Source organism: Callorhinus ursinus, unplaced genomic scaffold (assembly GCF_003265705.2).
Source record: "Callorhinus ursinus isolate GAN/ISIS: 27379988/994484 unplaced genomic scaffold, GSC_fseal_2.0 scaffold14, whole genome shotgun sequence".
NCBI classification, from domain to species: Eukaryota; Metazoa; Chordata; class Mammalia; order Carnivora; family Otariidae; genus Callorhinus; species Callorhinus ursinus.
The window spans coordinates 33,625,835-33,640,987 of NW_027397076.1; the positions used below are offsets into that span (position 1 = coordinate 33,625,835).

The following is a 15,153-nucleotide window of genomic DNA, read 5'->3' on the forward strand; positions in this document are numbered from 1 at the left end:
TGGAGGTTTTTTTTTTTTTCTTTTTACATTGCAAAAGAAATGGGTTCTGGCTATGAAATCCAAACCCTCACTGGGGACAATAAAGTTTACCAAGTCATTTGCCAGGACAAAATGGTTTATTAGCCCTACCTAACACAATCCAGGAGTTGGTAAAGATATCTTGATTTGTTCTTGTGAAGGGTTTACTTCTTAAGATAAGTCTAAAATACCTAAAATATTAAGGTGCAAATACTTCAATAGCAAATGTACTACTTACACATCAGAAATAAAAAACATTTAGGAGACCATAGATTTGCCTATGGGCTCAATAAAAGAGCTGAAGATCTTTTGTTTTATAGTCACACATTTTATTACAAATTTCTTTTATTTTGTACCCAATAGAAAAGCAAGTTTGGAATCTATTTACAAGTACTATACATTTACACATATTATATACAGTTAATGAATTTAAAGAAAATGGGCAGAGAAACACAATATATACGGAAGAATATGCCACTGTACATGGTTTATTATCATCATGGTCCTTAGTGTTACTGAATCTTTATTGTAGTAATAAATACAGTTCTATATTTACACATCTTATAAAACATCTCATAAATGTATTTTTTTTTCAATTCCAAGTTAAAACATCTGATCAAAATAAACATGCTTATATAAAAATAAATCTACCTAGCAGTCTTTTGGTTTGGATGTATTGAGCTAATGTAGTATAATAGAAGTTACAAATTAATCCTTTGACCTTTAGTATTTAATAATTTTGCTTCTTAAAATACTTAACACATGTATTACATATGGAATAAGCAGAGAAGTCATGTTCCTGACATCAGGTGGGTTGGTCCAGAGACAACACAGCTAAAACCAAGCTAAATAAACAGGATATGTTACAAGTCCCTGTTGAGTCCAAAGTGGTTTCAGACAGTTGCTAGAGCTACTAGAGATACACGTGTGAGAAGTTATTATGCCAGTGGATTTCATTTATGTCAGTCTCCATTTGATTATTTCCTTAAGATGCACATTAGTTTGAATCAACTGATAAAACCACCTGCAAAAAGTGTGCACTCACCTGAAAACAAACAAACAAAAAACATCAAAATCCTCCCAGGTTGCTCACCATCTTTTCTAGGTATATCCATTGCCAGCAATGGACTTTTAGTCTGAGTGCTGGACAGCAAGGAATTAACAAGGAATTAGACAAGGCAAACCTCACTTTTACATGATCGCCTTCATGGCAATTTAAGAATTTAAGTTTATTTTCCTTTCAAAATATTTGTAGACAGTTTTACTTCACTGAGGTGGAACCAGCTCATGCTGATACACAAATTCTGGCATCTCTAAAAATGACATGACTATAACTAAGAAGGCCCCACATTATCCATTCAGGAGGGGACTGGTGACCTGGAAAGATCCTCTGTGAGGAAAGGCAAAGGAGGACTAAAACAACCACATGGTCATTAAAATGCAATCCTACTGGCCACAGCCTTTACTTAGTAATGTAGGCCATTTAAAACCCTATTTTCCAAACACCTCTAACCATCTTTTAAGGGCTTTTCAGGTTTAAAACCTCTTTTGTAAGCAAGTAGTTCTGCCCCTCTCCCCAAATAATTAGATTGGTGAGTTTAAAAAGAATTCAGTTGAAATCATGGAGAATCTTTTTTGAACATTGCAAATCTGCTTTTTAAAATCTGGGCATACCTAAATAGTGTGACTGATCTATCTCTTGTATCTGAATGAATTATACAAGCAGCATTTAGACTTATTTTTCACTTTCCAGTATCAACAGGTTTTCCAGCTTTTTCCACGCTGAGAGATATCAAAAACAAACAAAGTTTCCACTCGGCTATTTTTAGTTACTGCTCTGATGTACCCAATCTCATATTTTTGGTTTTTCAATGTTTGCAAACATTTTCTCCCACAGGTGAATTAGAGACATGGGACAAATGCCACAGATGAAAGGTGACAGCTCTCGGTCACCGGGTAAGCTGGTGGTGACACAGAATTGGAAGGCAGGTCATAGCCGATGCTGGTGCTGGTGAAGGTTACCAAGGCTTGGGTTGAATCACAGGACTGCTTCTCGACATCATCAGAGTTAATAGACATCAGGCTTGGGTTTCTCGATCTCGTCCAGAAGTGGGTTTGCTTTCCCAGGCTCCCCAGATCTTCCTTAAAATGGGGATTGAAGAGGATGTACAGAAGGGGATTGAGGCATGCAGGAAGCGGGACAATCACCAGAAGGATAAACTTAATTACTTCGGGACTGATAAAGGTGAGGTTTAGTAAGGAGGAGAAGGACAAGAAAGCCACGGGGCAGTAAAGGATACAGTTGGTGAAGAGCAACAGAGCGATGTGCTTCACCATAGAACAGTCCCACATATTCTCCAGGTCTCCCTTTTCCAAATTGCAGTAGAGCTTGGTGTAGGCAATGGTCATCACCAGGAAGCAAAGGGAGTTGAGCAAGACGAGTGCGACCATGTAGCCTGTGGTGCTGGGATCGCCAAAGGGCAGGGGCAGGCAGAGCGGGGAGGCGCTGAACTCACTGCCCCCCAGCAGCGGAACTGTGGCGATGGTCAAGGCCAGCACCGCGCAGAGCAGAATGATTGCTTTCAGACTGGAGAAAGGAGTTTTCCTTTCAAATTTTGCAGAACACTTCACAGAGAACCCACGCTCCAGGGCTGCCAGGGTAAGCAGGAAAACAGATGATTCCGAAGCAAAAATGGACAAAAAGCCAACAACCTGACACCCGACCCCCTGCTCCCACCAGGCCCCATGCTGTGCAAAGCTGCCAAAAGTGAACGCATCCACACCAGCCAGCACAGCGCTGGAGACCCCCATGAGCATGTTTACTGCTGCTATTAACCCAATTAACAGTTTTATGGAGGAAATGTACAGAGGGGCTCTGAACACCGTTGAGGTCACCAAGGCATTGCAAGTAAGCGCCAAGACGGCTATGGTCCACACTCCAATTCTGATCAGCCAGCTACCAAACAGGTATTCGCAGAGTTTGAAGGGCCCTAGAAGTCCAAGGAAGAAAGAGACTGGGTATCAAACTACGGTTTATGACTTCTGCCACATTACCTTTTTGTTTCTCTTATTAGGACACCAAGAGAGAGGCCAATAACAGCCAGAGTAACACACAGTTCCCCTGTGGCATGCTCTACTTTCTTTAACTACTGTGAAAACACGAATACCAGGTGCTCATGTTTTGAAGCTAAACACAGAGAAATGGAGATGGGGAATTTCAATCACTTGATTAAGGTCCCCCAAATACAGCCAGATCTCCTGGGCTTTTCATTATACTTTTTTCAGGACGCTTCAAAAATGTTCGGGAAGCAGAGAAAGAGAATCCCAGGGAAATACTCCATAATATTAGAAGGGAAAGTATGGGTAGTATGAGAGTGCATTTCATGAAAATTTCATCTTAGGTTTATAATGACATTTGACGTTTGAAAGCAAGAGAGCTTTCCCCCCCCCCCCCACCTGGCCTATCCTGTTCCTGGGATTGGGACAAACACGTGACGTCAATATACAGTTTTTTATGTCTCTGTGTAAATTATTATTTGCTTTAATCAAATAGCTATTTAGGGAAGATGAAATTTTAAAAAATAAGTGATTACATGAAGCAAGACTGCTGTGTACTAGTTCAGGCTAGATTGCTGATAACACTTAAACAATTGCCTATGAGGGGGGTCTGGGTAGCCCAGTTGGTTAGGTGGACTCTTGGTTTTGGCTCAGGTAATGATCTCAGGGCTCCGAGTTATCAACATTGCTCGGCAGGGAGTCTGCTTGAGATTCTTTCCCCCCCAATCTGTTCCGCAAGGGCCCCCACCGCCCTCCTCGTGCAGCCCATGCACGCTCCCTACCCCGCTCAAGTAAATAATAAATAAATAAATAAATAAGTAAGTAAATAAAATCTTAAAAAAATTGCATATGCTTCTAACTACATGATTGATTCTTCAGTTTTCATTAATCTGAATCAAGTCTTTCGCAGAAACCTTATCTATGAATGGGGACCAACTCTAGGGAATGGACACTTCTATTTTAAAAGTCCCCCTGGGGAGGGATATAAGAGCCTCAAAGGTGGCACAGATTTTGCTTTGAAGTGTCACCAATATGTCATTGATGGCCTCAGAGTCAGTGGTGGGTCTGGTGCTGAGGCAGTGCTGAGAGCTTTCTCACCTGGGGAAGGTGAGCACTGAGCCGAATGAAGGGCTTTCAGGTCTTCCTCAAAGTCCAGCAGGAAATCTTCAAGATCACGCTCATCTGCAGGAATGAGAAGCCCCGGAATGATGGGTTCTGTCTCTTTCCTGGGGCCCACATCCCAGGACCACATCCTCGAGACATGAAAGGTCACAAAGGGAACTGAAGGCCAGACGTCCCACTTTTCCCTGGGCTCCGGCTTTTGGCCTTTGGATGTTCTACTCGAGCTACTATATGACGTAGTATTCCAGATGAACTGGGGGTGAGAGAGGGTAACCCCAGGCTCCGGACCATAACACCTTAGCTCTCTCCTTCTGTCCTTGTTCCCTGCAGCTCACGATGGCCCCAAATTGCACTGACCTAAATTAGAGAAAGGCTGTGGGCCTGTCTCCACTTTTCCAATGCTTAGATAGCTAGAGTGCAAAGGTTCTGGGCTGTGTTCTCTGAGCACAAGAAGGAGAATCAGGTATAGTAAGTTTCTGTCTTTCCTGGGGAATTCTGCTTAACAAAGGACAAATCAAGTTACAGCTTGGTGCTTAGTTTAGCACCTACTTATGAAATAGGAGTTTTGTGATCTAACATATAGAACAACTGCCCTTAGACATAAACTCCTTGAGGAACTTTTTCTTGTCCATTGTGTTCCTCCTGGCTCATAGGAGGCACTCTTAATTTTTTTCTTTTACTGAGTGAATAAATATGATAGAAATTAGCGTGGTTGAAGCAGGAAGAGCAAAAACTAAGGGAAAAACAAGAGCCAGATCCATGCTGTGGCCTCAAACAAAAAAGCCAAGGGCTAAAATATCAGCTCCTTAACCCGATGTGTGTGCATGAAGAGAAGGTAAGGCGGGAACATGCAGACAGACGGAATCACACTTGCTTGGGAATCAACAAATCATCAGGGCCCAAAGGGAGAGAAGCCAGTCTGTTTAGACACTGTGCAAACTCGCAAGGTTGGCAGGAAAGGAAAGTGGGGGCCGCCCGGGCACCTCCTCATTACCACAGGTGTGGTTTCAGGTGCATTGCTGCCTGTTTAAGTAAGGTCTTACTTCAAGGAAAGCCAAGCGCTTTACAGACATTATCTCATTTCGCCTTCCTGACAGATACCTCCATGGGGGGTGGGAGGGGAGAAGGTTTGAGAATTAGTTGGATGAGAAGTGGGATTCTTGAGTCCTTCTGCTGACATATGGAGGTATCTAAATGCCTATACTGTCCGCTCCTCTCAGGCCCTAAGAATAAAAATGGATTTTATCTTCTGGAGGAAACCACTCAGAAACATGTTTTTTTAAAAAAAGGTAGCCGTAAGGATGAGGTCCTTTTTAAAAAGCTTATGGAAATATTAACATCAATATTAAGAATTACCCCTGAGGATAGTCTATGCTAAAGGGGATCGAATTATAAATAAAAGTAGGAAGAAATCACTTACGGAAAAGATGAACTTTTAGAATGAATCCTAAGGGATATTTCTGTTTCTCTGGGAGTCTCTAAGTAGTGGGATTGAATGCCAGCTTGCTGGGGCTGGTTACATAGGGACTTATCTGGAGTTCAGATGACCTGTTTGATGACCTTTCAAGACCCTTCTAGATACAATTTCATCAGGGTGACATAGCAGGTCTTACCTTGAACTTGAAACATTCCAGCATCTTTCTTATAAAGGTCATCTGTGCTGCTGTTGTCCTCTTTATTCCACTGATTAGATATTTTATAGACATTCTCACACACTCCAAATGCACAACACTGGTAAGCATAAGGCATTTCTATAACCCTTTAAATGAACAAAACCAAACAAAACACATGCTTAAAGACACAGGTTATTAAATATAGTGTTCATCTTCTTTCACTCAATAATTCTGTCTTTGGATCTTAGCCTTAATTGAGAAACTAAAATATTAACTGTGTACAAAGATGTTCATTACTGTGCTATTTATAATAACAATGGAGTTATTAAAAATTATTGCCATGAAATGTTGATAACTGTTGAGGTTGAGTGATGCATATATTATATTATTTTCTCTACTTTGGTGCTCGAAAATTTCCATAATAAAGAAGTTAAAAAATGACTGCTAGGGAAATTGTAGCACCATTAAAAAGTGCTTATAGTATGACATAATGTAAAGTAATGAAAACATGATGTAAATTTGTATATGTACAATGGTTCTAATGATTAAAAATACATTGGAAACAAAGTCTGGAAGGAAATAAACTAAAAAGTTGTTTAGGAGGTATTTTTAGATTTTTGCTCTCTTCTACTTTCCAAACTCCCGTTTGGGGTTATGGTTTTAAAAGTATGTAAGATGTACTGTGGTTTAAAAATATGTATATATATGTATATATACACACACACATACCTACATGTATGTAGGTATATATAGTCTTTCAAGGGATTTTTTTTTAACAGTAATAAGCATAACAGGTTTTAAAGAGCATTACTTCCTCAAAGAAATACAAATTTAGCACATTTTATTAGAACATATAACAAGCTAGATTAATTTAAAAACGTAAGCAGGACTACAATAATGTTATGTTATTTAATTACGTGTCCTAGTTTACACCCCATGGATCAGTGGTTTTCAAACTCGTCCCGTGAACGCTAGGATTCTGGGAGTCATCTTTGAGAAAGAAAGGAAATGTGATCAGGAAGACGCAGTCTCCCACTTCAGGGTTTGTCCTAACAACGCCCCAGGGGTGGGGGACTTGAGGGCATGAAATGCAATTCAAAAGAGTCCCATGACCTCATAAATTTCGAAAACTACTATAACACGTCTATTACTTTGCATGACCACAAATGTATCTTATTAGTTTTAATGACAAACTCACTTGAGTTCTGGAAAGTTTTCAGATGATATCAAACTCTGTAAGGCATGATTTCCTGTTAATTTTAAGTGAGTTAAACCATGTAACCCTGTTACAGGAAGAGACGACAGGCGGTTGGAGGATAGGTCCCTGCAAAACATCAAACAACAATTGGCTTTTGGTCTGTGTTAGCAGAAAGCATCGGTGTTAAAAAAAAAAGCGCAACCTAAAGATTATTAAACTGCTTCATAAGAACTTCTAAGCAGGGTCCATACCCTTCATGGTAAAAATAAACATTTTGGGTTTAGCTCCTGATAATTTTTCGATTTAAAATCAGACATGTTTCAATCACATCCAAATTGTAGTTTCTACATTCAGCTTCATTTTGCCAGGTGGGGACATCGCAAATCAGTGGAAGGTGCTACACCTAATTTGAAAAGTGATGTTGAGTGGATTAAGTTGCGGGGGGCGGGGGGGGGAGAGGAGGAAGACATAAGAAGCGGAGAGGGGGTTGGGAAGTGGCACAGGAAAGTTTTCTGTTAGGATGGCAAATATGAAATGAAAAGGCTTTGGAACTGAAATGACATCTTATTCCACCCCACCTGATTGCTCAGCGAAAATGGAAAATTTCACCTCAATAACCAGAACCAGCTGTCACCCAGATCTTCAATTAAACACGTCAGGGCCCCCCTGGCCTTGGAGGGGCAGGATGGGGGAGGGTAGGCGGGGTGAGGGGGCTCGGCTCTGTTCTGCCTCAGCTGGAGTGTGGAGAGCACTGAGGGCCGGGCAATCTGTGCACGGCGGCCTCTTCCGCAAAACCGGTATTTTTGATGAATTTAGGTGGCCCCCCCAATTATTTAAAATATGCCATAAACAAGTCACGAAATACTCACAGCTTTCTTAGAGATGGCAAAGTGGAAAATGCATTGGGATGAATGATGGCAATTTTGTTCCAAGCTAAATTCCTATTAAAAAAAGTGAGAGGCAAGTGAGAGGATTATATACTTTACAAAGATTGTGTGAAGTTTTACCTTATATATTCATTCTTCTGCCAAAATTTAACTTCATTCAGGACAAAATAATGAGCTTATCAAATCAGCCTTCAGGTAAAGATATTAGTAGTATAAAATGACTAAAGAGGGAACTTTAAATCAACCTTGTTTTAAATCAATCCAGGAAGAATCATGGAAGTGAATATTTTAGATTTTACTGTTTGCTAAAAAGTTTACTGAAACATGGTTGTGAAATTTTATGAGGGCATTTCTGAGATGAGTGGGGGTGGAGGAGGAATAAGAGACAGGACCTTCCGAGGGTCTTCCTCTGACAAGCCAGTAAATTCGAAGTGGATAAAATGTCCTAGATATGTAATGAAACTCAGCAGTGCTTTGTGTACATTGTCAGGTATGTCAGCCCACAAGAGAAACACCGAGAAGTATTTAAAAAAACTCCCAGTAAAGGAGATGCACATTGGAATTCTTAACTGCAAAATAAATAAAAAAGGGGCTAATATGTAGGAAATAAAATCCTTTAATAACAAAAAAACCCTACAATTTATGGAGAAATAAAATTCACTCAACACGTACACACGCACAATGAAATGTAGATGATTCAGCAGGAATAAGAACTTCCACATTTCAAAAAAGGAAAAATGAACTTCTAATTTGTCTTTTTTTTTTTTAAAGATTTTATTTATTTATTTGACAGAGAGAGACACAGCGAGAGAGGGAACACAAGCAGGGGGAGTGGGAGAGGGAGAAGCAGGCTCCCTGCCGAGCAGGGACCCCGATGCGGGGCTCAATCCCAGGACCCTGGGATCATGACCTGAGCCAAAGGCAGACGCTTAACGACTGAGCCACCCAGGCGCCCCACTAATTTGTCTTTTTAAAATGCCTAACAAGTATAACAAAAGTGTAGACATCTGAGGAAAGTGAAAGTGATCACAGTCAACTTTTCTCTAGCACAGATGAGTGATTTATTTATGATACTGGGGCTCTTGAGTTACCTTGGATAAATGGTCTTCACAGAACATTTATATTCTCATTTGAAAGGCTCCCTAAACTGGATGAAACTGGAAGGTTTTTTATTTTGATCCATCACGGATCCCAGAACAGAAAACAATTTTGGTGAACAAGGGGAGGAAATGGCAGGGAAGGGGTGGGGAAGCTCCAAATGGGGGTTGGGGAATTAATCAAGGAGACTGTCTTCTGCTGAGCTGCTCCTAAAGTCTCCGTCCAGTGAGGGGAGCGGGTCCTACCATCTGTCAAAGTCTCTCGTGGCTTTAGGGAGAACATGGGTGCCCCCGGTGAGCTTCACAGAGCGGAATATCAGGAATGTAGGCCAAGTCTTGCCATGGGGCTTTATAGCAATTTGACTGGTTTTTGAGTAAATATGGGAGAATTTGTATGTTCAAAGGACTGTAATTCCTCTCCTGTTTGTACACCTGTTTGCTGGAATCCTCCCAGCAGCCCCCCTAGGAGCCATTTCTGCTCTCCGGCCACTTTCAGTGCCTGGGGCTGACCTTGCAGGTGGCATACCCATGGCTCCCTACTGTTCGCAATTGGATTCCTGGTGGAAGCCCAGGAGAGAGAACTTGGGCACTGGTGCTCCTTCTCTGCTTTGGAATCTTGTCTCTGGTGGCAACTGCACACTTTCTCAACCCCGGCCTCCCTTCTCTGTGCCTGTGTCTCTGTAGCCTCAGCCTCGGCCGTGTTGTTGGTTTCTGCACACCCATCCCTCACTTGCTCTCATAACCGTCAGCACAACTCTGAGAGGTAGGTATTATCAGTAGCCCCATTTTACTGGTGAGGAGTGAAGCACAGAGTACTAAGTGACTTGCTCCAAGTCACAGAATAATCTCAGGAGCTGGGATTCAAACTTGAGCTGACTGACATCAGCGTCCCTGATCTTTTGCTCAGAACATGTTTGAAATTCCTAAGTAAATAATGAGAGAGCCACTGCAGTAGACCCTGGGGGGGGGGGGTAAGACGATGAAAAAGTTCTTGTCATTTTTGGGTAGGGCACAGTGTACACATGGCAGTGCTGAGTGCTGAGTCCTGTGTCAGAGTGTGCAAAGGGCATCAGAGTGGCGTGGGCTCGTGGCAGGAGATCTTGTTCTTACAAGGGCACAGGCAGGGGGCAAGTCAAGAATGGGGAGGAATCCGATGGGCAGCGGGAACAGGGGAGCTAGCCACCATGTGTCAGAGGCCTGGGAACGTGTGGGTGAAAGTCAGGAGGTTGTACTAGGAGGTTGGAGTCAGATTTTGAAAGGCAGTGCTGGGAAGTCTAGTCTCTATCTTGAAGACATTAGGGGACTGATGAGATTCTTGCAGCAGGGAAGCACCATAATTAGATTTCTATTTGAGAAAGATTCTCTTCAGAGAATGAGTGGAGACCGATGGCAGAAAGGCTGGTTAGGAGGATGATGGTGGAGATCCAGGGGAGCCATTCTGTGGGCCTGTGGCAGAAGAGTGGATGAACTGGAGGTGGCAGAGTTTAGTGGGGTCGAAGGGGCAGGAGGAATTCAAGGGGACTTGGACATGTAGCCTTCAGGGTCTGCGTCCCATTCTTCTGGTGTCATTAGAGGTCAACCTTTTATTTCGTGTGTAAATGAAAAAATATATATGTATTTTTGGTGAGAACATTTAAGTGCTACTATATTAGCAAATTTCAACGACATAATAGAATATTATCAACTATATCAGCCTTTTAAAATGGAACTGACTTTTGGAAACAGCCAGAACTCTAACTGGGTGAAAAAGGCAGGTAATGAAATAGGTAATGTATTTTTGTTTGACATTTATTAAAAAGAGTAGAAGAACTTCACAAGCTGATACCTTTTGGTATCAGGGCAACATACTTAAATTCAGAACAAGATAGTTTTCAAGGTAAATTTTTAGAAGATGATTCTTAAGGGTAAATTTAAAATGTTTTGAGGAATGGTATTATTTTACAAGGATATAGTCTCTTAAGTATTAAGAAAAACTTTAGGGGGGGCACCTGCGTGGCTCAGTCAGTTAAGCACCGATGCTTGATTTTGGCTGACATCATGATCTCAGGGTCGTGACATTGAGCCCTGTGTCGGGCTCCATGCTCAGTGGGGAGTCTGCTTGAGACTCTTTCTCCCTCTCCCTCTGCCCCTCCCTCCCCTCTCTTTCACAAATAAATAAATAAATCTTAAAAAAAATTTTTTGGGAAAAAAAGGGTTTTTAACAAAATATACCAGAGTTTAAACATTACATATTGTCATTATTCATCAAAATTACATTGAAATTCAGTTTCAAGATGAAAAAGATCTGTCACAGAAAACAATCTGTTACCGAGTTTTTTTTTAAATTTATGGTTAAAATATGGTGTTTTCACTTATAAAATGGAATTAGATACCATATTTACAATTTGACAGAAGCATTTTCCAGAGCATCTGTGCTCAAACCTTAGTGTACTTGTTAAAGTGCAGATTGTTATTGTACCTCAGAGATTCTAACTCATGAGGCAGGTGAGGACCTGAAGCCAGCATTCTTTACAGTGGCCCCCAGATGATTCGCAAGTACTTTGAGACACATACTGAGAACTGTTTACCCACGAAAAATGAACAGGCAGGAAGAATTGTGTGGTCATCCCATTTCTGTGTGGGAAACGATCCCTACCAATTCCAGGCTGCTGACAGAAACGCGTTTCGTAGGCAAGGCAACAGCTTGGCCTCCTTCTTCTTTATCCAAGTTCCATGTCAGAGAGCAGACTGCCAATTTACTACTTTTGAATATATTCCCAAAAATTATCATGAGCAAGAGATTTGCCTTTTCATAGCAAAAGTAGGCACAAAGTCCAACAATTACCCGTATACAGCGGAAAGAAAATATTAGAGAAGTAGTGGTGTGTTGGGGAAGGTGCTGGAGGCAGTACTCACAGAGCTCGGAGACCAAGCAGCTGCTGGAACGTGTCAACTTTAATTTCATAGATTTCATTATGTCGCAGGTCTCTGAAATGACAGAGTTCCAAAGATTGATTTCAAAGTCACTGGTTTCAAAGATTAGTCTTCAGAGAACTTGTACAGAGGGATGACCTGTCCCTAATCAAAGGAACACATGAAGTGTGACTATCAAGTGACTGATTTAAAATTTTTTGTTTTGCTTAAAGAAGAACATTCCAGTTTATACACATAGGTGTTGCCTCTTTTACAAAGCAATGAGTTCTTTCGGGTGGGCAAAAAATGCCAGCCTCGTTCAATCACTTGGTGCCTGGCTCTGCCTTCTGAGCCCTTCTAGAATTCTTGGAGGGTCTTCAAGAGCATCAAACCATTACCTTTTATTTTTTTATTTTTTTTTTAAGATTTTATTTATTTATTTGACAGAGACAGACACAGCGGGAGAGGGAACACAAGCAGGGGGAGTGGGAGAGGGAGAAGCAGGCTTCCCGCAGAGCAGGGAGCCCGACGTGGGGCTTGATCCCAGGACCCTGGGATCATGACCTGAGCCGAAGGCAGACGCTTAACGACTGAGCCACCCAGGCGCCCCAAACCATTACCTTTTAAAGACAGATTTGCCTTTCTTTTTCTCCCTTAATCGCCCAAAGGCATTCAGAGAAAAACGAAATGGGAGAAGATAGATGGTTAATTTTGATCAAAACCTAAGTATGACTTTAGAGCAATAAGGCTCATGTTTTGTGGAGGCAATCTTAAGAAAGGAATGTTAAAGTGTTTCCTGCCTAAGTAGCATCAATGGCATCTCGAATATGACCAATAGGACACCTCCTCTAAAGTTATGGCTGTTGTGAAACAAACACCCAATGAACCGAAGTCCCTCCCATGTTTACAGATAATACCGCTCATTGGATATGTAAGCTTAGAAAAATCCCAAAGCTCCAACAGCACCCAAGTTCTATTATAACACCAAGTTTGGGGTGGAAAGAGCATAACAAATGCCTTACTTACAGTACAATGCATGGTAAAATAATATTATCTATGTTTCCCAAATTAATAGCCATCCTACACAGTCACACCTTGTGTGTATGAGAAGGGAAAGCACCAAATGTCTCCCTAGTGAATCACGGGGGCAAGCAAACCAAGGACCCCTGGAAATGTGAGTTTTGGCCCTTATTTTTTGTTGAGTGACTTAGAGACTCTTATAGACATACATTTTCTGAAGCTTTTGGCAGACTGAGAAACTGGGTAAATCTTCTAGCAGGTTGTAAGATAGATCTCTGGAAAACAGAAGGTACAAAAGGGAAAATTTGTTACATATTAATCCTAAGGAAACATGCTTTGCTCTCCTTTCCCCTCCAAGATGATATATCTCCCAAAGGCAGACTCTGAATGTTTCCCCAGCCCTGACATGGAGCAGGTAGTCATAGCCATTATTGGATTAAGCATAGATCCAAACGTTTACTGAAATGTAGCTGTTGTACTTCTTTAATTGATTTAAATAATTTACTTAACGAATTTATTTATATTTTGTTAGTGATGATCTACAATGTTCTAGCTATTATCTTACTGAAATGAGTACAAATTAAATTAAATAATTGTGCCTCTCTAAGAGCTGCTATATCTCTGCAGCTAAGAGAGTCATTGTTGGTTCTTTTCTAATCAACTAAAAAAAAAAAAACCAACAACAATTCAAAACATAGCACTAACTTTGAAATCAATCACTGCAAGGGGGGAAAAAATCTAAGAAAGTCTTCAGCCAAAACTCAACAAATTACAGAATAACAAAAACATCTGGACATATTTATAGCATAATATAACTAATCTAAAACAAGCCATGGTAATTTGCAGAAAGCTTAAAAAAAGAAAGCTGGTAGATAAAGTAACATAGATACCTAAAAAAAATCTTGTCTCATGTTTAAAAAGTTATCAGTTAATCAACTAACACACTTTCATGCCTGATTCTAATTCTTAAAACCAGATCACCACTACGCAACTGAAAAATCCATACTGTTTTCCAAGAGGCTTTTAAATTATTTTGTTCTTGTAATTGAGCACTCCATTCTACATTTATTGAATGAATGGAATTTATATAGAAAGACAGTTCATTTACTACACATAAATAATGTAGATGAAGCTGTTTGCAAACACAAATTTGTAGTTCAAACTAGAGGTTTGAAAGACCAAACCAAACAAAAAATGAAAAGACCCCAAACCATACCCCACACCAAGTACTTACTAAATACACCCGGTCAACAAAATGGTGTATATTTAAAAAAAAAATAGTGACTGTGATAAAATCGACATACATATCATCACAGCTGATAGTAATTTGGTTCACTCATTTTCACAGACTGCAAGGGGACAAATCCTTCCTGTGTACCAAGTAGAGGATACAGAAAACTTTCTTCGACATAAAGACACAGTGTCAGTTTCTGCCTACTTTCTACCTAATGATTTTCATGGCTAACACTCATCAAGCACTTCTTAAATATAGTCACCATGTTTACAGCTTTACCTAAATTATTTCATTTAATCCTTGTGGTCATCCTTATGAGGAAGACACTGATTATCACCATACAATGTGAAATAATTTGCCTAAGATCACCAGCTACTTAGTGGGGAAAGCCCCATACAGTCAAGTAATTCCCAGGGAGGTGAAGAGACTTGGGGACAATTTCAACAGTGACGTTTCCTCATGAAACAGGCACTCAGTGGATGCTTCAGTCAAAGGAGGGGAGCTCGCAGATCTGTGCTTCCAGAACGTAAAGTAGATTGTAGTAGAGGTCAGGACCCTGAGTTCTACTCTCAACTTCAACCGATTCTTCAACTTGATCGATACACTGGCCAAAGCATTAGGCCTTTTTTCAGTTCTCTCCTTAAAGGAGGAGATACCCGTTCAGCTGACCTTGCAGGGTGTTGTGAAGAACAAATCGAAATTATAGGTTGAAGTGCTTTGAAACTGACAAGCTCCTGTGGTTAATGTATTTGTGTTCTTTCAGACCTTTCAAGTTTCAAATGGAGGAAAGAAGAGCTTGAAGAAAGAATAATGGTCTAAGGGAAGTGAGAAAGAAGTTGGTAAGAGCTAACACTGCCTGAGAGTTTACAATGTTCCAGGTGCGGGTATAAGCGTTTGACATGTAGTAACTCACTTAATCCTCATGAGGATTCTCTGGAGGAAGTGGCTGTTTCTCTATTTTATAGATTGGGAGATGGAGCCCCAGAAGGGATAAATAACTTGCTGAAGAAATCTT

The 15,153-nt window shown here is 40.8% G+C and overlaps 1 protein-coding gene across 2 annotated transcripts in view; it reads right to left on the reverse strand.

Annotated features, from left to right (window-relative positions):
- Positions 1-713: 713 nt before the first annotated feature.
- Positions 714-15,153, reverse strand: part of LGR5 (leucine rich repeat containing G protein-coupled receptor 5) — a 124,110-nt gene continuing 109,670 nt past the window's right edge. For both annotated transcript variants that reach the window (XM_073900659.1, XM_025882867.2), the window contains 7 exons: positions 13,114-13,179; positions 11,888-11,959; positions 7,878-7,949; positions 7,009-7,134; positions 5,811-5,956; positions 4,174-4,257; positions 714-3,008 (listed from right to left, as the gene is read on the reverse strand). In XM_073900659.1, the coding sequence (XP_073756760.1) occupies positions 1,921-3,008; positions 4,174-4,257; positions 5,811-5,956; positions 7,009-7,134; positions 7,878-7,949; positions 11,888-11,959; positions 13,114-13,179 (1,654 nt within the window). In that variant the 3' untranslated portion in view covers positions 714-1,920. The remainder of the gene's footprint in view (positions 3,009-4,173; positions 4,258-5,810; positions 5,957-7,008; positions 7,135-7,877; positions 7,950-11,887; positions 11,960-13,113; positions 13,180-15,153) is intronic.